The sequence below is a fragment of the Neoarius graeffei genome, chromosome 7 (genome assembly GCF_027579695.1).
Source record: "Neoarius graeffei isolate fNeoGra1 chromosome 7, fNeoGra1.pri, whole genome shotgun sequence".
In the NCBI taxonomy this organism is placed as follows: domain Eukaryota; kingdom Metazoa; phylum Chordata; class Actinopteri; order Siluriformes; family Ariidae; genus Neoarius; species Neoarius graeffei.
Genome location: NC_083575.1, coordinates 55,339,853 through 55,364,258, shown reverse-complemented (window position 1 = coordinate 55,364,258; position 24,406 = coordinate 55,339,853). Strand labels below are relative to the sequence as shown.

At 39.9% G+C, this 24,406-nt stretch overlaps 2 protein-coding genes across 6 annotated transcripts in view; one reads left to right on the top strand and one right to left on the bottom strand.

Annotated features, from left to right (window-relative positions):
* The window catches only part of cnnm2a (cyclin and CBS domain divalent metal cation transport mediator 2a), a 33,576-nt gene extending 28,790 nt beyond the window's left edge, over nt 1-4,786 (top strand). Inside the window, exons 7-8 of the mRNA XM_060926017.1 lie at nt 1,814-1,992; nt 2,167-4,786. Of these exons, the coding sequence (XP_060782000.1) occupies nt 1,814-1,992; nt 2,167-2,379 (392 nt within the window). The 3' untranslated portion in view covers nt 2,380-4,786. The remainder of the gene's footprint in view (nt 1-1,813; nt 1,993-2,166) is intronic.
* A 4,703-nt stretch (nt 4,787-9,489) lies between these two features.
* The window catches only part of nt5c2a (5'-nucleotidase, cytosolic IIa), a 40,990-nt gene continuing 26,073 nt past the window's right edge, over nt 9,490-24,406 (bottom strand). For all 5 annotated transcript variants that reach the window (XM_060926013.1, XM_060926012.1, XM_060926016.1 and 2 more), the window contains 13 exons: nt 22,775-22,866; nt 22,181-22,238; nt 21,810-21,903; nt 21,643-21,696; nt 21,466-21,549; nt 19,390-19,431; nt 18,858-18,965; nt 17,576-17,642; nt 17,288-17,458; nt 16,929-16,980; nt 16,373-16,433; nt 16,098-16,274; nt 9,490-12,796 (listed from right to left, as the gene is read on the bottom strand). In XM_060926013.1, coding sequence (XP_060781996.1) covers nt 12,566-12,796; nt 16,098-16,274; nt 16,373-16,433; nt 16,929-16,980; nt 17,288-17,458; nt 17,576-17,642; nt 18,858-18,965; nt 19,390-19,431; nt 21,466-21,549; nt 21,643-21,696; nt 21,810-21,903; nt 22,181-22,238; nt 22,775-22,866 — 1,291 coding nt within the window. In that variant the 3' untranslated portion in view covers nt 9,490-12,565. The remainder of the gene's footprint in view (nt 12,797-16,097; nt 16,275-16,372; nt 16,434-16,928; nt 16,981-17,287; nt 17,459-17,575; nt 17,643-18,857; nt 18,966-19,389; nt 19,432-21,465; nt 21,550-21,642; nt 21,697-21,809; nt 21,904-22,180; nt 22,239-22,774; nt 22,867-24,406) is intronic.

The window sequence follows — 24,406 nt, the reverse complement described above, 5'->3', positions numbered from 1 at the left end:
CTCTATTGGGGACAGAGGGGACAGGCCATGTTCTTCCACAGCCATGCCTTTGTAATGTGTGCAGAATGTGGTTTTGCATTGTCTTGTTGAAATATCCCTGGAAAAGATGTTGATTTGAAGGCAGTATATGTTGCTTCAAAATCTCGCTGTACTTTTCTGCATTAATGCTGCCATCACATAAGTTTAAGTTACCTTTACAAAAGGCACTGAGACAACCCCATACCATGACAGACCCTGGATTTTGGACTTGTTGGTAACAGTCTGGATGGGCCTTTTTGTCTGTGGTCTGGAGCATACGGTGTCCATTTCTTCCAGGAAAGACCTGGAATATTGATTCATCTGACCACAATACACATTTCCACTGTGTGATGGTCCATCTCAGATGCCTGCGAGCCCAGAGAAGTCGATGGCGCTTCTGGACACAATTAACATCAGGCTTCCTCTCTGCACAGTAAAGTTTTAGCTGGCATTTGTGGATGTAGCTCTGTATTGTAGAGCTTGACAAAGGTTTGCTAAAGTAATCCTGAGCCCATGTGGTTATATCAGCTATAGATGAGTGATACAGTGCCGTCTGAGGGATCGGAGCTCACAAGTGTTCCACTTAGGCTTGCGCCCTTGCCCTTTACGCACTGAAATTCCTCCAGATTCCTTGAATTGTTTAGTGATATTATGCACCATAGAGGGTGAAATATTCAAATCTCTTCCCATTGTTCTTTGAGGAACATTTTGTTTTTAAACATTTCAATAATTTTTGCATACATTTGTTGACAAACTGGAGACCCTCGACCCATCTTTGCTGCTCAAAGACTAGGCTTTTCCTGGATACTGATTTTGTAACAAATCATGAGTACAATCACCTGTTGACATCACCTGTTTCAAATCATATCATTGCTTTCTTTTTTTAGTTACATTTTCCATACTGTGTCAACTTTTTCTAATTTGGGGTTGGACTAATTTTTACGACTTTGACTTGTTTTGCACAAATCATCTCATCTCGTATCTCATTTCATCTCATCTCATTATCTGTAGCCGCTTTATCCTGTTCTACAGGGTTGCAGGCAAGCTGGAGCCTATCCCAGCTGACTACGGGTGAAAGGCGGGGTACACCCTGGACAAGTCGCCAGGTCATCACAGGGCTGACACATAGACACAGACAACCATTCACACTCACATTCACACCTACGCTCAATTTAGAGTCACCAGTTAACCTAACCTGCATGTCTTTGGACTGTGGGGGAAACCGGAGCACCCGGAGGAAACCCACGCGGACACGGGGAGAACATGCAAACTCCACACAGAAAGGCCCTCGCCGGCCACGGGGCTTGAACCCGGACCTTCTTGCTGTGAGGCGACAGCGCTAACCACTACACCACCGTGCCGCCCTTTGCACAAATCAGTGTATTGTAGTACATGTAGGTGTAGATTTAATCTCATCAAATTCATTTTAGTGAAACGAATGTACAAGAACGACCAATGGTTTGTATTAGCAGTCATTATTGTGTGCTAGTAAAGCTTTTAGTCAAACATCAGACTCTAATTTCAGATAAATTAAGTGAATCCTACTCCTCGATTGGTTAAGAATAAGTGTAATCTGTGTCTTTTTAAAATGGTCCCAGCTTCAACAAATTAAGCTCAAATGCAAAACGGTTCCAGTGTGCAAGATCAGTATTAGGATAAAAGTGAGAGGATACCCTATACAGTACCACTACAGTGGTCCCTAAACCAAAAGCAAATGAAGGACAGATGACAGTAATGGGTTTGTTTACACCACAGCAGCACCAGCAGATGACCTTAGATTATGTTTGTTACACAGAAAATAAGTCACCTCCTCGACCTTTTGGACTGAACCACTCCGACTCGGTGAACCGGAACGAGCGTATGGAAGCCCTCACTCCCACCCTGGGCAGCAGCAACAACCAGCTAAACACCTTCCTGCAGATCTATGTGCCAGACTTCTCTGTCCGAGCGGCCTCCGACTTGCTCTACATTAAGGTTATAGTCATCGCTTTTGCATGTCTTTCCACCAGTGAGATGAAAAGTTTGCAGAAGTCAGCATTTTAAATGATCATGCACATCATCATAGTGTATCTATAAAAACACACCAAACAGGTTAAACAGTGCAGGATTTAATGACGACTGTGCTGATTGGACTGCTTTGTGTGGCAGGTGTCACGGCAACAGTATCAGAACGCTGTCATGGCGTCCCGCATGGACAAGACGCCTCAGTCTTCAGACAGCGAGTTCACCAAGATAGAGCTGACTCTAACTGAGCACCAGGACGGACCAGGACTCGAATCGGCCTCACTGCTCATCCAACAGCAGAACTCGACTAACACACACAAACCTAACCACATCACACACACTGATGGAACTATCTAAAGGAGACAGGAAATGAGGTGAGAGGGCTAAAATAATATTCGGCGAGTGAAGTTTGGGAAGCTTTCATTGGGCAGCTTCTCTGGGATCAACTCAATCTTGTGATGATTGATTTTATTTTATTTCTACACGTATAGACTTTTTAAAAGGGGATAAGCGGGCATGGTGAAATACCACAAGATTGGATGCGCTCAAACAGTGAGCAGTGAATGATTTAGGAACCAGCAGATGTCACTTCCTCATCACTCAGCGACGCTCTATTCAGAATGAACTCACGAGAGAGTCTTGGAAGGCCGTAATACTGTCCACCATCACTCCGACCCATATTGTAACAGAGAGAACGACGATTCCGGTCACTTCCGGTCATCAAGGATTTATCACAGTCTTCTACCAGAGGTGGCAGTGCAAAGAAAAATCAAAAATCAGTGTTCATGTAAAAGTCAGCTTTGAACCTGGTCGACATCATTCAGGGACATGTGCGAGTGAGCAGGAGTTTCCTGCAGTGGACTTTATTCAGCACTGGTGTATTTGAGAGGGTGTTATTAAGAGGAGCAGCAAGAACAATTTTGAAGTTTAGTTTGGCATTAATTCAAGTTTTTCTTACCTCAGATTCAGCATGAAAGCTGAGTGCTCTGGATTATGTGTAAGCAAAGGAGAGTCTCGACTCCTTTTCGTCATTTCAGATTATTTACAAAGAATGATAGCCTGGTAGGAAGATAATTTGGTTACTTAACCTTTTTATATGAAAGGATGTACATTTTGTAGGCTGGCACGATTAAATTGAAATCAGGGAGCTCAATGACAGTACATGAAGACCAATGCTGCTGCAGTTCAGTCTAAATGTCCCTGACAACCTGACCTACTTAGTGATGCTTTCAGCAGTTTGAGCAATGAAGCCTGAAGGGAGAGTGCCACTTTGTGATTTTAATATATACAAGGGGCTAAAATAAGCCTTTCCACAGTGTTTAGTCGTGCTAGATAGAGCGAACATGCATGTGACAGATTAACAGTTGTCAGTCATGATTGGGGAAAAGTTAACACCCACAGAAACGAATGTCGTCTTTTCTATGGCAAAGTCCTAAAGATTTTCCACAGAAATAGAGAGCAGTTACCAAAGCACCAAGTCTCGGATAGTCAACCACGGAGATGAAGCGCAACAGTTTTGTGCTTGAGTAACCGCAAAAGAAGGGATGGACTGATTAAACCTGTAGTGATGAGGATGTGGGTGTTGCATTTCTTTGGGCTCATAGCACTGAACCATTCGGCTCCTGCTCGTGCCACATTTATGCCAGAAGTAACTGTGTCTGGGTCTAGACTGTGTGCATGTAACGTATACAGATGTGCCATTTTAAAGTATTTGCAGTACAAAGACATTCAGTATGTTTACATGTGAGGGATTTTTCCATGTATTCACATTTTACAGTGAATAGAGCGCGAGCGTAGGTGTCTCACATCATAACTTGAGTTTTTATATGAAAATGTTGGATCATTTTGTTATCAGTAACCTTTTGGATTCTAGTGCTTTTAATCATGTGTTGAACTGTGTTTTAAAATGTGAATTTCTTTCGTTGTTTTTTTTTCCCCCCGCGTAAACAATTCCAGTGTTTCTATGTTTTTTGTTTTTTTGAAATAATGATTTCACAATTTCCCCATACCATGTGACATCCTGTTAACAAAGCAACATGCTAAAATCTAATTATGCCGAGGTCAGCAGTAGTTCCTTTGACAGCTTGTGAAACACATTCATACACGTGTTCCTTTTATTTGTTTGCAGGCGGGGATGGATTTTAAAAATGTTACTTTCCTTGATATTAAGTTCAGGATTTTAATCCATACACTGTAAATGATGATAATTTAGCGTGCAGTGCTCCATTTGAATTATCATGGGTTAGAACCGGGGTCTCAGTCTTAAGTATTTATGTAGCAACCTGTCAGTGCAATTGTATATCCGTTATGCAGGGACAATCAGCAGCATAACAGCCCACAAAACACACTGTCAAGTGCCCTTGTGAACAGGAAACAGAAAGTCAACTGATATGTTATCGATGAGACCCAGAACAAGATATGATGTTTCTGAGTTCACTGGGACATTTTTTTTTTTCCTGAATGATAAATTAACACTGAACCATATGTCATGTCATCTACATATTGTATAAGCATTAACAATGCCATGCACTTCATAATCTATTCCAGAGTATACAAGGAACGTTCTCGTTTTTCTCAGAGAGGACAACATTGTGTCTTAAAGACTGTACACTTATCATAGCCCACCTTAGACAGAACAGAGAGTTCCTTCTTAAATGTGGTGCTCAGGCGTATTGTTCGAATCCACCGTATATTGCTGCTATTCAGAGTTTTGAATGTCTATAGAGATGCTGCAAAGGCATTGAGAATAGAGTTCTATTATATACTTACATACTATCAACAAGAAAATACTATATCTCTATATAAAGTTGAATGTTGCTATTATAAAAGAATTGTTTTGACAAGAATTTTGCTTGATTGATGCGTTTGTTTCTCAAATACCTCTAATTTAACAAATACAAGTAACACACTGAAAACTGTGTATTTTGTAGTACAGAGTAAAACTCAGTGTATTCTGTGTATGTTATGTCTGGTGTCATTTAACTTGTTTTAGTTACAGCTGCTCTGGAGATCCACCTGCACTTCCTGAAATAATGCTGTAGACTATTTGAGCCTCCAGGTTTCCCAAAGCTTTGAATTAATGTAATCATTCTATTTAGAAAAGACACAAACGTGGGTCATGTATATTGGGAAGCCATGGCCTAATGGTTAGAGAAGCAGCTTTGGGACCAAAAGGTTGCCGGTTTGATTCCCTGGACCAGCAGGAATGGCTGAAGCGTGCCTGAGCAAGGCACCGAACCCCTAACTGTTCCCCAGGCTACTCTGGATGCGTGCATCTGCTAAATGCCTGTAATGTAATGAGTGACACTGGGACTCAGTTTTAGAGTTAATGCTGTTTTTCCTGAATGGCCACCACATGGTGATACATTGTGCTTGGATAATAAAAAAAATTACAGTATTAATATTACAAAATAACATATAATCAGGTTAAAGTGTCCATTACTGAACCTGAACAAACGGCACTGACGTGCTTGAATTTAGCTCATTTTAATGTAAGAAGCAGTGCCGATACTAACCCTGATGTTAACGTTCTTGCATTTTTATCCAAATTGGGTAGTGTGAAATAGTCAAATTTGCAAAAGTAAGCCCATGTCCAAACTGAAGAAATTCATTATTTTGTTCATTTATTGTGAGTTTATTGTGCTGAGAAGAATTCAACAGATTTCCACTGTATTAATTTTTCAAGTTGTAATTAACTGAGTAGGACGATGACATGACAGGATTATTTTCCAGAATGCTATACAATTCTGCCAGGAATCAAAGCAGCATTACCAAGACTGTGAAGTCTAATAGCTTTGGAAACTAATTGCATCAGGGTCATAAAATGTACACAAATAAATTGAATTATTTTGTTATTGCAGGTGTCAGCCTTAAAAGGTAGACTACGTTTCAGATTTTAAGTTTAGGTCATAAAAAGAATTTTCCCTGACACCCAATTATTTTTGTTTAGTGCACCAAAAGCTACTGAATTTGAATCACAGACTTAGCCTGGCAAGCCAGACTAAATGTGACTATTTAGTCTGGCCTCGATCTGTAGACATTTCCGACGGGGGTGGGAGGAACAAACCGCTGTCTTTCAAACTGTCTCTGTGCGTATAGGCCAACGCTCTGACCAATCAGCGTAACAGTGACTGTGACGTAGTCAGAGCGACAGAAAGCAGTGGGGGAGGCCTTGAAATAAATAATTTTTCAAAATGCGTATTAATTAATAAACAGGTTCTAGATATTAAGAAGTTTGGAGTCTGTACCACATACACTCATTTTTTTTTTTCCAAGTGTTTTTCAAGGGTTTGCTTAAACTGTTTTTGAGAGTTTTTATTTAGTGGTGTTTGGTGAAATAATTTCCCTTGAATTTAAAATAACGGGAAAATAAGAAACAAAGTAATGTTTCAAAGCTGTTTATTAATTCTTCGTACTGCACAAACTCGCCCCATCCTTTTGGCTACGAGCGGAGCCAGCTGGTAGATCAGACTTTTGCCATAGCCAGTCGGCAAAACAGCGAAAATGTCCTTCTTGAAAAGGAATGAGCGGAGAGCCTCTTCCTGCTCATGTTTCAACGAAAACTCCAAGTCTAATTCTTCTAAAACTGATTCCAAGTCGGAGTCAAACACGCGCTATTCACTAGCCATAGCCATCTTTCCTGCTGCGCTTTCTCCAGCGTCGCGCAGCTTTGTCGTCACTCCTGCAAAAGCCTGCCCAAAGAATCCAAACAAAAACGATGCAGAATGATGCGTTGTGATTGGCGGGCACGATTTGATGCCCGGGGTGTTTTTGTTTATATGGTGCGAGGCTAGACCCACTCGCTAGGCAAAAATATTTTTGGCCGCTAGGCGGGTGGGTCTAGTTTACTAGGCTATCACAGACTTCCAATTTTATTAGTTTAAAAAAAATAGAACAATTAATAAATTTAGGGCCATGTGGACTTATGGACTTACATGGACTTCCTTTGTCTGCTTGACGCGAGCGATTTCATGCACATTATTTGCTAGGGAATTCTGTCAAAGTAAATAACTTCCCAGCCACAGAATGGTCTGGGGTTTTTTTTTTTTTTTAGATATTATGGAAATAAACACATCACAATGACCAAATTTCAAAGGGGACCAAATTTCACAATTTTATGAAATCGAAAGGCCGTCTAACTTGAAGCTTGGACAGAAATGCTAAAATACGGTTTGCTCAAACTAAACATTTTTGTCTGTTTTTGAATACAGGTTTTCAGTGTGCAACATGTTAGAATGGGGACTTAATGCAATGGCTTGAACACACGCACACACAAAAAACAACCTTTATTTCAGCAGGAAAATTAGACTTTAAATGTTTTTCATTATGTAAAAAAAGCAAAATATAACATCTGCAAATAATGTTTGAAACAGAAAAAAAGGAAAGAGAAACAAACAGTGAAAGGGGCTTTTTTTTCCCCCAAGGCATGATGACAGGTAACAGCATAGCCATTATTTTATCTCTGTGCTGCTTTTTAAACCCCACCATTTTGTTGTAAATGCTGTTAACTGGCCAAACAAGTAGACCGGTTATCTACATACACCTAGAGCTGCAATAACTCTTCTCTCCCCCCCACACACACACATCTCCCTCCTCTCTCCCATTTATGTTGAGCAGTTTAGTACAAAGTCATTCAGGAAACCAAAGTCAAGCTACTATTTATGCAAGCTCATTGTGATTGCATGTGGATAAAGCCCAGTTTCACTGGGGAAGTGGGCTTTACATGTACGTGACCCATTGCATGCTGTTAAACTTGCTGCCCCTTCCCCACAATATATAGCTGTTTCCATCACACTGTCGAGGTGAGACTGCTGTCTGGAAAAAGAGGCGAATGTGCATGTTAAAATGAAGTTATGCTCCAGTGATTACAGCTGTAGGGACACCAATTTAGGCAGTTTTAGTGCTTGCACAGTAAACAGTTCAAAAATAAGTTGTAGTCGAAGTACTGCAAAACGATATGCTAATAAACAAATGTGCTCCATTAAAAACATCATTTAACCTACACACGATAAATTAAAAATAAACTGGCAGAAGGGAAAATAGGATAAAGCAACGAGTTGGTCAATAATCTCATCTCATCTCATTATCTCTAGCCGCTTTATCCTTCTATAGGGTCGCAGGCAAGCTGGAGCCTATCCCAGCTGACTATGGGCGAAAGGCGGGGTACACCCTGGACAAGTCGCCAGGTCATCACAGGGCTGACACATAGACACAGACAACCATTCACACTCACATTCACACCTACGGTCAATTTAGAGTCACCAGTTAACCTAACCTGCATGTCTTTGGACTGTGGGGGAAACCGGAGCACCCGGAGGAAACCCACGGGGAGAACATGCAAACTCCACACAGAAAGGCCCTCGCCGGCCACGGGGCTCGAACCTGGACCTTCTTGCTGTGAGGCAGCAGTGCTAACCACTACACCACCGTGCCGCCCTTGGTCAATAATAATAAAAATTTTAAAAAAGGTAAAGTTAACCAAAAATCTAATATATGCACTACAAACTAAACAACTTACAAGCAAATATCCTGAATACAAGTATTAAAAGAAAGCAGACTTCGCTTACAGTTTATTGCTATGCCTTGTTCTGTTATTTGGAATCAATTTTGTGCCAAAATGTTCAAACAATACTTTTGAAATATCAAACAAAAACGACAAATCAAAATACAAAAAAAAGTCAATTTTTTTTAGACTGGCAAACAAATTATTCGTGTAATCGTGCAAAATATCAGTCTATTACTCTTCAGAAACCTTTTATTTTTGTTCCGCGTCTTTCTCAGTTTTGTTTGCCGTAATTTATTTTGGTTGCGATTCCAGCTTTCTCGTTTGCGCTCCCGGACTTTCTGCTTGCAGTTTTGGCACAAACTTCACGTGTGGGCGGGCTGTCCAGGAACGCATTCCCATTGGCTAACTTGTGTTTGACTGACAGCTACGGTCAGCCATTCCCTACTCGGATTCTGGCGGACTGTTTGATGAGTGACCGATCCATTGACGGTAAACGAGGATGGAGTGGACTTCAGTGGCGACTAGGATATTGAATTTACACTTTGTTGAATTAATTCAATATCATAGTCGCCACTGAAGTCCACTCCATCCTCGTTTACCGTCAATGGATCGGTCACTCATCAAACAGTCCGCCAGAATCCGAGTAGGGAATGGCTGACCGTAGCTGTCAGTCAAACACAAGTTAGCCAATGGGAATGCGTTCCTGGACAGCCCGCCCACACGTGAAGTTTGTGCCAAAACTGCAAGCAGAAAGTCAGGGAGCGCAAACGAGAAAGCTGGAATCGCAACCAAAATAAATTACGGCAAACAAAACTGAGAAAGACGCGGAACAAAAATAAAAGGTTTCTGAAGAGTAATAGACTGATATTTTGCACGATTACACGAATAATTTGTTTGCCAGACTAAAAAAAATTGACTTTTTTTTGTATTTTGATTTGTCGTTTTTGTTTGATATTTCAAAAGTATTGTTTGAACATTTTGGCACAAAATTGATTCCATACTGTTAGTGCAAACCATCCAAATCAAGATCAACTAGGTTTCATTTTTGCCTTATCCAAACGTGTCTGAAGAACATGCATTTGGCGGTCGAGGATATATACAGGATAAAACACACAGCAAAAATTTACTGTACAGTGGTGCTTGAAAGTTTGTGAACCCTTTGGAATTTATGTTTCTGCATAAATGACCCGAAACAGACTTTCACAAGTCCTACAAGTAGATAAAGAGAACCCAGTTAAACAAATAATGCAAAAAAAAAAACTTGTTCATTCATTGAGGAAAATAATCCATTACAACACATCTGTGAGTGGGGAAAAAAAGATGCAAACCTTTGCTTTCAGTAACTGTTGTGGCCCTGTTGTGCAGCAATAACTAAACAAACATTTCTGGTAACTGTTGCTCAGTTCTCACACCATTCCTCTGTACACAACAGCTTCAGTTCTGGGATGTTGGTGGGTTTCCTTACATGAATTGCCCACACAACATTTCTCTTGGATTAAAGTCAGGAGTTTGACTTGGCCATTCCAAAACATTAATTTTATTCTTTTTTTTTTTTAACCATTGTTTGGTAGAATGATTTGTGTGTTGAGGGTTGTTATTTTGCTGCATGACCAACTTTCTTTAAAGATTCATTTCACAAACAGATGTCCTGATATTTTCCTTTAGAATTCTCTGGACTAATCCAGAAATCATCGTTCCATCAGTGATGGCAAGCCGTCTTGTCCCAGATGCAGCAAAATGGGCCCAAACTACTATGATACTACCACCACTATGTTCCACAGATGGGATAAGGTTCTTATGCTGAAATGCAGTTTTACTTTTTCCAAACACAATGCTTCTCATTTAATCCAACAAATTCTATTTTGGGCTCATCCATTCAAACATTTTCCGGCTTGTTCACGTGATCTTTAGAAAACTGTAGATGGGCAGCAATGTTCTTTTTGGAGAGCGGTGGCCTTCTCCTTGCAACCCTGCCATGTACACCACTGTCATTCAGTGTTCTCCTGATGATGGTCTCATGAACATTAACAATGTGAGAGAGGCCTTTAGTTGCTTAGAAGTTACCCAGGGTTCCTTTGTGACCTCATGGAAAACTATGCTTTTAGAGTGATCTTTGTTGGCTGTTTACTCCTATGGAGGGTAACAATGGTCTTGAATCAGTCTTCATCTGTCTGACTTTGGATTTGTGGAATCCAAACTCTTGAGAGATGGTTTTGTAAGCCTTTCCAGCCTGCTGAGCATCAACTTTTTTTAAGGCCCTCAAAAATCTCCTTTGTTTGTGCAATGATCACAACACAGTTGTAAAAGTGTAAGATCAGACTTTGATAGATCCCACTCACACATGAATCTAATTTCATCTTCAATTAGCTGCTGATCCTAGCAGTTCACTTACATTTGCCACTCACAGATGTGTGTATTGAATCATTTTCCTTAGTAAATAAATGACCAAGTATACATTTGTTTATCTACTTTTAGGACTGATGTTTGAGGTCACATTTATGCAGAAGTATAGAAAATTCTAAAAGGTTCACAAACTTTCAAGGACCACTGTACAGTAGATTTTGGTTGCGTGTGAAAAGTAACAGTTTAATAACAAGGCAATAACCAACAAGGCCTCTTTTACATTCAAAATAAACAAACAAATCTATACTGCTGATTTAACATTTGGCTATGTGATAATTCTGCTGATTTATTACAGAGTTTAAACAAACGTCTACATGTGTTCAAAAAGGCAGTATTCAGTGTGGTCGGAACTCAGGTCAAAGCAGGACATGGGTCAAGAAATCATGTCTATGAATTAATCAAGAAGACCTAGCAAAGACATGCTTCCCTGAAGCATGATTACTAGTCACATTCAACTTTTTTGACCCATTTGTCCATGACTATCGGGCAAAGAAACAAACAAAAACAACCAACAACAACATGCAAGCAACAGTTTTTGATCAAAATATAAAAAGAATGAACATTAATAGGAATCTCTCAATTTTGCAAAAAATAAATTGTAAATCTGTAATGAAAATAGCAGATCCAGTCCCGCAGGCCTGGACAAGTCATTTCAGTACCATGTATGGCTGGACCATAATACAAGGAGGAAAGAAAAAAAATAAATTTTCACAGAGGCCCAGATTCTTATTCCCTCACTAGTTTCCACATTACTTTACAGCAGCTGAAACAGTAAAGCTCTCTCAGGAGATCCTCAGTTATGGTGTCAGAGAAACTCCTATTGATGCAGTTACTCTCCTTGTGTAGTTGTCAAGTCATTCAAATCCCTTTGGTTGCATTCAAGACAAAAACAGATGCATAGTATGGGAGTCATTGTGCCCTCACGCTTCTAATAGAAAACTCCTGAACTATAATAGAATCGTTGTATGTATAGTTTCCCTCAATTGTAGTTAAAACAAAAAGTGAAAAACTACATTTTAACGGCTCAGTTATTCAATGCATCATTTTAACACATTGTGAGCACACAGTTGCTGGGGGGGGGGGGGGGGGGGGGGGGGAGAGCTATAAGTTGTCTCTGCGAGATGGGTACAGTTCCCATCATGCAGTATGGTTTCACTTTGAAAGGAACCTGCCACAAAAGATAAGGCCATTGCATGCACACATTTTCAAATATTCTGCTTAAAAATCCAAGTCCTGTAAGGAAAATACTGCATTTGTTCCCTTAATATCATGCAAAGACATGGCAAGAGGTAACAAAAACAACGTTTCCATTGATTTAAGAAAGGCGGCTGATGCTGCTTTCTCGGCCTTAAGGCAATAACAGGAAAGTGGTCTCTGATGGTCGCGCTGTGGGTTCCAAGGTGGCTCGTTTACACAAGATTGCCTGAATAACAGAAGGCACCCTCAAAGTTTAAGTACAAAACAAAAAAATTAAAAAGGTTTTAGCATGCACAGCTGAAAACAAAAACAAAACATCATATCCAAGTATAAAGCTGAACTGTGAACTATAAATGCCACGATAAACAAACGGATTCCTTGGTGATGTGAAGGCCCCCCAAAGACCACTCACTTGTTACATTTACAACAATTACAATCTTACTCCTCCTCTTCCTCCTCATCATCATCCTCATCGTGGCAGTGTGTGATCTCCTGTGGTGTCTGTGGGAACAGGTGAGGAGGCTGAATCTCGCTGATGGAGCGGGTCAGCTGGTGCTTCTTACACTCGGGGTCCCTGTAGTCCACAGAGTGACGGTTGCGTGTTGCCATTGGAGATTCTATGTCATTGACGGCCACGTGAGTGTGCTCTACAGTGGACTCATGTGGCATCTGAACGAAAAAAAAAAAAAAGAATTAATGAGCATGGATCCAGTTCCTGGCCAATTTTAGACATTTTTATTGTAGCCCTAATTGTGCCGAAATGGTGTCCTTAACATTTAAGTAAAAACTGCAGCTCTTGTGTGGTAACCTTAGTAATAGCAACACTAGAGACAGTACTTGTCCAATGAGGATTGCACCGTTGTTTTAAACCCAGCAGAAATATCAATCAAACAGACAAAAATGGCCATATGCTCATATCAAGGCAGTTGCTTTAACCAGTCTGCCACCCTGTTCTATTATTAGGCATACTGTATCAGGTGAAAATTCAAATAGCTTGAAACTGGTCTCACTGAGGGCGGCACGGTGGTGTAGTGGTTAGCGCTGCCGCCTCACAGCAAGAAGGTCCGGGTTCGAGCCCCGTGGCCGGCGAGGGTCTTTCTGTGCGGAGTTTGCATGTTCTCCCCGTGTCTGTGTGGGTTTCCTCCGGGTGCTCCGGTTTCCCCCACAGTCCAAAGACATGCAGGTTAGGTTAACTGGTGACTCTAAATTGAGCGTAGGTGTGAATGTGAGTGTGAATGGTTGTCTGTGTCTATGTGTCAGCCCTGTGATGACCTGGCGACTTGTCCAGGGTGTACCCCGCCTTTCGCCCGTAGTCAGCTGGGATAGGCTCCAGCTTGCCTGTGACCCTGTAGAACAGGATAAAGCGGCTAGAGATAATGAGATGAGATGAGATGATATGGTCTCACTGAATTCTAAACATAATTCTGTAAAAATTATGCTTATCCGTTCTTGAGATATTACAAATCAAAGATTGAAAAAAAAAAAGGCTTAATTTTTAGAAAACTGATGTAATATTATGCATTAGGATAACATGGTCCAAAATGGGCCTCATTAATGAAGGAGATCAAACGGGTTTTTTTTTTCTTAATAACTATTTTTCCAAGCTATTTACATGGAAATTGGCAGGCTCATAGATGGTTGTGTCCTGAATACAAAATTTGAAAAATTAGTAAAAACCAATTATGCAAGTTACGATTTAATTAGTATTAATTATGCTAATTAGGTAAAAATGTTAAATCAGTACACACTCTTCAAAAAAGTTTCACCAAATGGCCTTATTTGTGCAATATAAAACTGATCTTAATTCTCATTTATGCATCACAAAGAAGGAGAAATCAATGTTAATTATAAAATATGCATAAATAAGCATTGAATGTCATTCACATCTACCATTCTCTATCAAAATACAGTAAATAAAGTAATGGGTGGCACAGTGGTGTAATGGTTAGCACGGTCGCCTCACAGCAAGAAGGTTCTAGATTCAAGCCCAGCGGCCGGCAGGGACCTTTCTGTGTGGAGTTTGCATGTTCTCCCCGTGTCTGTGTGGGTTTCCTCCGGGTGCTCCGGTTTCCCCCACAGTCCAAAGACATGCGGTTAGGTTAATATGGGACGGCCTTGGGCTGAGGTGCCCTTGAGCAAGGCGCTGAACTCCCAACTGCTCCCCGGGTGCTGTTAGCATAGCTGCCCACTGCTCTGGGTATGTGTGTGTGCTCATTGCTCACGTGTGTGTTCACTGCTTCAGATGGGTTAAATGCAGAGAGGAATTTCACAAGTATGTGATGAATAAAGTTGTTCTTCTGAATAAAACAATATTTCTAATACCCTCTTTGTGCTCTGTAGGCCTTTTTATTTCTAAGCAGGGCCTACTAGTATTTATATGAAAGAATATAAACGATTATTTTGATTAATATTCACAGCTTTCAAGGTGAATCTTGGGGGGGGGGGGGGACACCACTGTGTGAGCTACATCCAATAAACTATTCCAATTAATTGAATTGAAATTGACACTCGTGTTTTTGACTTCTGTTTAAAAAAAAAAAAAAAAAACTCATTCCGACCACTAAGCTCTCAATATTTTTCCTCAATACAACTACAGTTACTGTATATTCTAAAATAATTAATTATTTATTTACCTGAACCAGTCTGATTTGAAAAATTAAGTAGGTAAAGCTATGAACACTCACTTCAAAGTCTCCTGTGAACCATATCAAAACTAGCTGACGGAAATTTTTGCTGAATACATGATCAAAAACAGGGCGGCACGGTGGTGTAGTGGTTAGCGCTGTCACCTCACAGCAAGAAGGTCCGGGTTCGAGCCCCGTGGCCGGCGAGGGCCTTTCTGTGCGGAGTTTGCATGTTCTCCTCGTGTCTGCGTGGGTTTCCTCCGGGTGCTCCGGTTTCCCCCACAGTCCAAAGACATGCAGGTTAGGTTAACTGGTGACTCTAAATTGACCGTAGGTGTGAATGTGAGTGTGAATGATTGTCTGTGTCTATGTGTCAGCCCTGTGATGACCTGGCGACTTGTCCAGGGTGTACCCCGCCTTTCGCCCGTAGTCAGCTGGGATAGGCTCCAGCTTGCCTGCGACCCTGTAGAAGGATAAAGCGGCTAGAGATAATGAGATGAGATGATCAAAAACAGTGAGGGCTAGAGAACATCCCTATAAAAGTTCTGATTGATATTCATGAGTAACCCGGTCGGAAACCGATCAGAAGAGAGAGAGTCTGACCACTTACCCGTGACTCAAAAAGCACCACCAGGTTCCCCGACATCCCGCAAGCAGAATTTTTTTACTCTTATGTCCCAACTTCAACCTGCCATTACTCCCAAAATACTGAACAGATCTTAACAAGATTAATTTCTTCAGAAAGCAGAGAAGCTTTTTAATGCTAGTATTCACGATAGAAAAAACATTCAAGATTTAAGCAATGACAGACTCGGAAATGTAGAGTCTCTACATGCACAAATTTTCACAGCACAGCTAGCGAGCGTCTGATATGCTTACTATTATGTTATTAGTAGTAGTATTTTTTTTTCTTTTTAAATACTGAATCTGATACAGTTTAGAACAGCATTTGTTGTGCATGTTTAAAAACACATTGTATAGCTACAGAAATGCTGTTACTGTTACTTACTTAGCTTTACATGGATTCAAAATATCCGTTGCTCTAATTCTTTGACAAGCAAAAAAACTGACTACAGCTGAATGAGCATACAAGTTCTGAACAACCACTGTGCCTAATACTTTAATATTTAATTTAGGTCTGGTTAAACCTATCATATTAGACTGGGTTTTTAAGCAAGAACCTCTGACGGTTACTTGCTAATTGGCCCTAATGCTTATATAATGTTATTGTTAATGATTTTGTTGCAACTGCAATTCGTCTTGCAGGCAGCAGAGAGTTCTACAATATGAGTTTTCAAAGACAATACCAATCCCTGAGAAACGTGATACCAAAGTTCCACACTCACCAGCACGTGTGCAGCTCTGAACAGGTAGCTGAAGGGGTAGTACAGTAGGTTAATGAAGGAGGCAGCATACAGATCAGCATAGCGCATCACTTGAGAAGCAAACAGGGTCTGCCGAGAGCCACTACGGAACAGACTACCCATCATCCCATAGCACATGTCCATGTCATGGGTTACTTTCTGTGAAAATCAGACAAGATTTATACGCGATTTTCATTTACATTTGCTGGAATTGAACTAGCCATATTCCAAAAATATATATAACTACAGCTCAAGACCTTAATCCGCCTCTGAAGCGAACTAATGTCGGGTCTCTCATTACTGCTGCTGTCCAAATGCCTGTAAGCAGAAAAAGTTGGGGATGAGAAGAGGAGAAAGGAAAGAAATGGAAGCAAACAGACAAAGACGATTATTCTTTTTACATGTGTATATGTAAATACTTACTTTATTTTAATTTATCTAGAAGTTTTCCTCCATTTCTTTTCTCTGTTTATCTGTAATGATGCTGCTGGAATCTTAATTTCCCTGAGGGAACCCTCCTAAGGGATCAATAAAGTTTAATCTAATCTAATCTAATCTAATCTAATCTAATCTAATCTAATCTAATCTAATCTAATCTAATCTAATCTAATCTAATCTAATCTAATCTAATCTAATCTAATCTAATCTAATCTAATCTAATCTAATCTAATCGAGCCTGCAAGCTGTTACCCATAAAATAGAGAGAGAGAAAAAAGTCCATTTCTTTCTAAATGGCAGTGATATCAGACTTATGGAAGAGTTTATGTCCTTGTCTTAATTTAAAAAAAAAAAAAAAAAAAAAAAGACACCTACTTGTAAAGCTCTGCCAGGAAAATATCCAGATTCTGCAATTCCTCAAAAAGAGCTGGAAAAGAGAGCAGAAGAATACCGTCGATCAACACTAAAGCTCACCATTCTTCACTTGTAACAAATCAATCCATTCCAGCTAACTCAGTAACCAGATACAAAGAGCATGCCCTGCTGATTTTTTTCAACCTGTTTCCAAAGGATTCCCATTCCTTTAACGTCATACTTTTTAGCATAATGCTTATTTCAAACAGGATAAAAACACAACTTGTTTAATATACACGACTCCGTATACAATAAGATAATTCGGTTGAAGAACAGATTATCATAAATTCTCTGAGACTTAGAAGTGAAGTGAGAATTACAACTCTTGTCCGTCCAGACATGCAGCTCTTGAGCCAACTCAGGAATCACAAGGAATGTTCTCCAACCCTGACGCTTCTTAGACTTGAGGATGTCACCAAAAATGTGGTCACCAATGTACAAGATGTCTTTCCCTTTTGCCCCCATTAGATCACACACAATGTCTGAGGAACCTGTAGGGAACAATGTAAATATGACCCAGCATACACACACACACAAAAAAAAAAATCCAACATTAATTTAATCTCACTAACTGTTTGAATATTAGACCCAGACACAGTGTTACTTACCACCAGAGTACACAATGCCATGCTGCAGTGGCCCTGTGTAAGTGCCAATCTTTAGCCTCCCAGTGGTCTGTAAGAAGAAATAAGAGTGACTATGATCAACAAGAGTGCTCTAAGAGCACAGTATCCCCCCAATAGCAACTAGGCCATAACTCTGGTAAAATGCGACCGAGTTGAACGAAATTGCACTATGCATATTACCAACATATAACAAAGAATCTGGTCAAGTTTCATGAAATTCCTCCAAAAATTGTGAGAGGAGTTGATTTCAGAAGGTGAGTACCCTTCCCGGGACAGACGGACAGCACCACAACATAATCCCCCTTCGGGCCTTTCGGCCAGTGGGGGATAAAAACTGTTTGCCAAATTCCATGAAAGTACAAGTTTGTTAATAATCAAGGGCATAACTCTGGTAAAAATTTGCCCAAATTAAACAAACAATTTCAATATGCGTATAACCCTCATATAATAAAGCCTTTTGCCAAGTTTGGTGAAATTCATCCACAAATTGGGAGAGGAGTTGATTTCAGAAGAACATACACCTTCATGAAATTGTCAAAGTACAAGTTATTTAATCAAGGGTCAAAACTCTGGTAAAATTTTCACAAACGAAATTAAATCGCAATATGCGTATTACCGTCATACAACAAGGCCTTTTGCCAAGTTTCGAGAAATTTGTCCAAAAATTGTGAGAGGAGTTGATGTCAGAAGGCAAGCACACCTTCAGAAAATTGTTAAAGTACAAGGTTGTTAATCAAGGGCTGTAACTCTGGTAAAATGCAACCGAATTGAACAAAACAATATGCGTACTACCGACATAAAGCCTCGTGTAAAGTTTCGTGAAATTCCTCCAAAAATTGTGAGAGGAGTTGATTTCAGAAGGAAAACATGAAATTGTCAAAGTATAATTTTGTTAATCAAGGGCTGTAACTCTGGTAAAATGTGGCCCAATTGAACGAAACTGAAATATGCGTATTGCCGACATATAACAGAATCCTGCCAAGTTTTGTGAAATTCCTCCAAAAATTGTGAGAGGAGTTGATTTCAGAAGGTGAGTACCCTTCCCGGGACGGACAGATGGCTGGAAATCGCCACGACATAATCCCTCTTCGGGCCTTTCAGCCAGCAGGGGATAAAAACTGATTATGCACATCTCATGTATCAGAATGATATTACAGCTATAAATGCAAAGCATTGGGTAAGGTGTGGTTGAAAATTATGCAACGCTGAGAAAGTGAGAGGTTGCTACATGTTCCTAAACACAAGAAGCAGTGGGCCATCTTACTGTATCAACTTGTCTCAGGACTGTGCCCTCTCCAAAAAACAAAGGCTTCCTGGCATCAACCAGAATGAGGTCAAAGTAGGATTGCCAAGGCCGATGAGGTGTCCCAAACTGAAAATAACAAGCAACAAGTCAGGTCCAAGACTTTCTGCTCAACTAATCCATTTAAAATTAAGGATCATCAAGTAAATGAGTCAAACGTATCCAGACAGGAACAAAGGGGTGGGCTGGGGATTTGCAGACCTGCTCTTGTTCAAGACCAGGAACCTTAATGTTTTATTTAAAAAAATAATGTACTGTGTCCCTTGCTATATCTTAATTCAATCATCTGTTCCACCATAGCTAAGCTTCATTTCCTCTATGCAAGTTTTTTTTTTAAAAGAAACTAAAATAAGCGACTACACGGCTAAACACATTTGACATTTTGATCCTACATTTGCATTGAACAATTCAAGAGCATACTAATTCATTTAGACACATATACCAAGTATAACTATAGCACCATTACAAGGGGATGATAATAGTTTCAACTTACTTTTGGACCATGTGGGAAGTCAAACAGGTATGTCATAATTTTCTGAAAATGTATGTGGGGGGGGGGGGGGGGGGGGGAGAAGAAAGGTCAAATTTCTTTTTAGGTCACAAACACTTTTCACACAGGTACACACAGTGACCATGCGATATTTATTATGTAGGCAAGTGTTTTACTGGGAAATACATAGCTTGCATTTTTCCATACGAACTACATCCGGGACATTGAGGAACACATTTTCCAATATCCTCACTCGTGAGGAAAATCACCTTATTGTTTTGATAAATTTGGGTACTTTTTGTGTGCGAATACATCTATACGATATAATAAAATGAAAATCACATGTTGGCTTAAAGACATGAAGTTTATCTTCTTGTGTTGTAAAACTCATTTTTCATACGAAATACATCACTGACCTAAGTGACACCATTCCTGATAATTCACTCCAATGACGTCACTCCCAGTGTTTTCCCGCTGACTTAATACACGTTGTCAAAATGGTGAACTGGTTTAAAATTAAAATTCTGATTAACTTGCATTTATTTTTTTCGCGGTCCAAATCCTGCACTCTGATTGGCTGGCGAGCGGATCTGTATCCTATGGTACAGACACCAGTTACGGACCTCTGGCGACTCGCTCGTTCACAACAACAAACATAGTAGCATTTTTTGTCAACATTTATCTTTTTTAATAAATTTTTTTATAACATTTATCTTTATTTATAAGATTATCAAAAATCTTATAAATTCTTGCCAGCATTTCTCAGGAGAATAGCATTAATTTTACAGCATGGATAGCGATAACGACAGTGCTCACAGCGAAAGCGAGTTTTACTACCCTGAGGAAGAAGAAATAAAAGAAAACATTTCAGGAGAAAGCTAAAACTTGTAATTTGCTAACACCGAGCAAAAACATGGCTGAATCCTGAATGACTCCTATTTGTATAAATAGGGGACTACATAGGCGACAAAATGTAGTTTTTTTCCTGCCATGGAAGTGCACTTGTATACCGAGGAGGAAGCAATTTGCATTACAGCCGTGAATGAGGATTCAAAATGGCGGCTCGGCTCGGTTTTCCTTTTCGGGCGCTCTCGTTTTCTGTTAGAATTTGGTAAAGAAAAAAATAAATATATTATTTACCAGCTTAAGGTCGGTCCGTATGGTGAAATACCGTGACCTCGGCCCAGAGGGCCTCGCTCAGTACTTTCAAGACCTCGGTCACAGTATTTCACCATACGGACCTCCCAGCTGGGAAATAACATACATGAATGATTCCACGCTTATGGGTACTGAAATGGGGACATGAACTTATTTTTAAAAATTCACCTAAAACCATTTCTTTTTTTACCATCAGGTCACAAAACATGTAATCTTTAATGAATGATATGTTAAAAGATAATTTTAATTTTCTGAGATGTAATAAAAACATATTTATATGCCAAAGTCAGAACGTAACAGAAGTGTTGTGGACATATATATTCTCAATTTTAACAATGTAGAATTACTTTTTGAAACATAGGAAGGTGATGTTTTAGCAAATATAATTAATAAACATGTGTAGTAGAATAAACATGCACATTCTTTCAATAAGATTAACATGGTATATAGCTAGATTGTAATTAATTTGTAACAGACGCGAGATGGACAATCGTAACAGAAGTAATGTAACAGACATCATTTTGGAACTCATAGGCTTGACTTTGGCATATAAATATGTTTTTATTACATCTCAGAAAATTAAAAAGTTATCTTTTAACATATCATTCATTAAAGATTACATGTTTTGTGACCTGATGGTAAAAAAAGAAATGGTTTTAGGTGAATAAGTTCATGTCCCCATTTCAGTACCCATAAGCGTGGAATCACTCGTATACATTTTTTTGTGGACATGTCCATATAATAAAAAGAATAGTACACGGTGGTGCAAGTTTATCTTATTGTCTTGAAAATATTTCACTTGATATTCACCACTCAAAGATAAAATTCACATCTTTGTGTGACCATGTAATAGCCTCTATATTTACACTCAAAAGTAAGCATTTTAATAAACATTTTCATTACACATGTTAAATCACTTACATCAGTGTACTTGTAGTCACTGTTAGTGGCCAGGAATACTTTGGCAACTTCCTTCATGCGACTAAGAAGCAAAGGCAGCTTGGCCTTGAGGGGAACAAGAAGCATAAAAAACAAATATAAACCAATGCATTGCCCAACAGCAAGCATTTCCCTAAACTGCAAGTTGTGCTTACTTACATCTTTTACCACATATTTCTGCAAGTTTTCAACAGTCTTCTCTTTCAGTGAACCCTAAGAAAGCAGCCAAAAGCAACACACTATCAGCTGTTTCAGTGGCTATATATGGAATGCAACTCTGATCATAAATAAATGTCTCTGTTGAGAAAAAATAAATAAATTCTTGCCTTGAAATGGACCCAGTCAACTGCATCTCTGACATCCTGGAACATGCTCTTGAAGGACATGAAGAGATCGCCATCCTTAAAACCAGTCTCACAGCTTTGGGGAACAAGACAAAAAACACATTTTCACTAGCAAGTAAAAGACCAAAGATGACAGACTGTATATGGCGAACAGTACGAAATAAACATCCAAACAGGAAATTATTTATCCCCAACTGTGCTTGTAGAGAATTCCGACAGAATTCAGTTCCAATCCTAAATCACCATACAGACATCCCGTCTGCGTAGAAGAGCTTTGATACGTAGAAGCTGGAAGTTAATTCTGCAGAAAGGTAGAGCTAACAAAAGAGGGTTGATCATGGATATAAACAAACCTTGTATATCTGGAGCAGCTGGTGAAGAAATCAACCAAGCAGGCAAAAAGGTAGGTCTCTAGAGGAAATTTAAAAAAAGAAAAAAGGCACATTATACTGAGTGAATAATACATGTGATCAGCATTAATGTAAAATTATAGATGAACATTATCAAGAATAATATTCCATGATGGGGCGGCATGGTGGTGTAGTGGTTAGCACTGTCGCTTCACAGCAAGAAGGTCCGGGTTCGAGCCCAGTGGCCGGCGAGGGCCTTTCTGTGTGGAGTTTGCATGTTCTCCCCGTGGGTTTCCTCCGGGTGCTCCGGTTTCCCCCACAGTCCAAAGACATGCAGGTTAGGTTAACTGGTGACTCTAAATTGAGCGTAGGTGTGAATGTGAGTGTGAATGGTTGTCTGTGTCTATGTGTCAGCCCTGTGATGACCTGGCGACTTGTCCAGGGTGTACCCCGCCTTTCGCCTGTAGTCAGCTGGGATAGGCTCCAGCTTGCCTGTGACCCTGCAGAACAGGATAAAGCGGCTAGAGATAATGAGATGAGATGAGAATATTCCATGATATTTCAACTAGTATCAAAACACCAGTATGAATGACTTACCAGGGAGGTTAAACAGTGTATTAAGGATATAGAAGCGCTCCGTATCGCCACGCTGGATGAACTTGTTTGGATATAGTTCTCTAATCTCTGGCCTATATGAGACAAAGAGAAAGAAAAAAAAAGCAGTATTACTAGGCATGCATCAAATGTTCACAACAAAATAAAATTATATATAACCAAAATTAGCTGGCTTCTGATGACTCATTCAAACACCACCACAGACGGAAACCTTCACAACCCAGTGCAAGCCAGAAAAAATGTTAGAACACCACCTCAACCAACACACCATTCAAAGTACAACAAAACAGCCCAATGGACCGCAACATTTGGCTAAGCAAAATGTTTCCATGCATAATATTTAAACTGTATTTTCCACCATCTTCTTGTCCATTTTTATATAACTAAAGAATAATGCAGCTATTGGAACAATGGTTAATGACGAAGACCAGCAACCTATTGAAAATGGAATTCTTCGTAAAAATAGACAGCCTTTCAGATTTTTCAAGTGTAGGTCATAAAAAGACTTTTCCCTGACACCCAATTATTTTAGTTTAGTGGACCAAAAGCTACTGAATTCAAATCACACACTTCCAATTTTATTAGCTTTTTATTTTATTATTATTATTATTATTATTTTTTAAATAGAACAATTAATGAATTTGTAGCCGCGTGGCCCGAAATTCTCAGCGATTTTTTCCTGCTTCACCGTGACCCAGTTCAAGATACTACATCATGCATCATGTGGTGGGCTTTTCCTGTTCGCGCAAGGCATTGTGGGATACAAATTTAAAACGGGAGAGAATAATGGAGGACGCAAGTAGGAGAATGAAACATGTAAGACTAACTACAATAACAGAAAGTGAGAAGAAAAGACGTTATGTTGCGAAGGAAAGGAAACACAGGACCAAACTAATAAATATCAGCGGTCAGCGAGCACCTCGGTGTGATCAGCTGTTCATTTAGCGGCAGAATGATGTAACTGTCAGTGCACGGTCAAGCTAAACCTGTATAGATGGCAGTAATGCAACACTGAATGCCAGCTGCCATAAAACCCAAAAGAAAAAGAAGAAACAGGTAAACTTGCGCATGCGATGTGCACACGGACTTCCTCTGTCTGCTTGACTGCACAAAGTGAGCAATTTCATGCACATTATTTGCTAGGGAATCCCCTCAAATTAAATAACTTCCCAGCCAAAGAATGGTCTGGGTCTTTTTTGTTTAAGATATTGCACAAATAAACATGTATCACAGTGACCAAATTTCAGAGGGAACTAAATTTCACCAATTTTATGAAATTGAAAAGCCGTATAGCTTCTCATCTCATATCATCTCTAGCTGCTTTATCCTTCTACAGGGTCGCAGGCAAGCTGGAGTCTATCCCAGCTGACTACGGGCGAAAGGCGGGGTACACCCTGGACAAGTCGCCAGGTCATCACAGGGCTGACACATAGACACAGACAACCATTCACACTCACATTCACACCTACGCTCAATTTAGAGTCACCAGTTAACCTAACCTGCATGTCTTTGGACTGTGGGGGAAACCGGAGCACCCGGAGGAAACCCACGCGGACACGGGGAGAACATGCAAACAGAAAGGCCCTCGCCGGCCACAGGGCTCGAACCCGGACC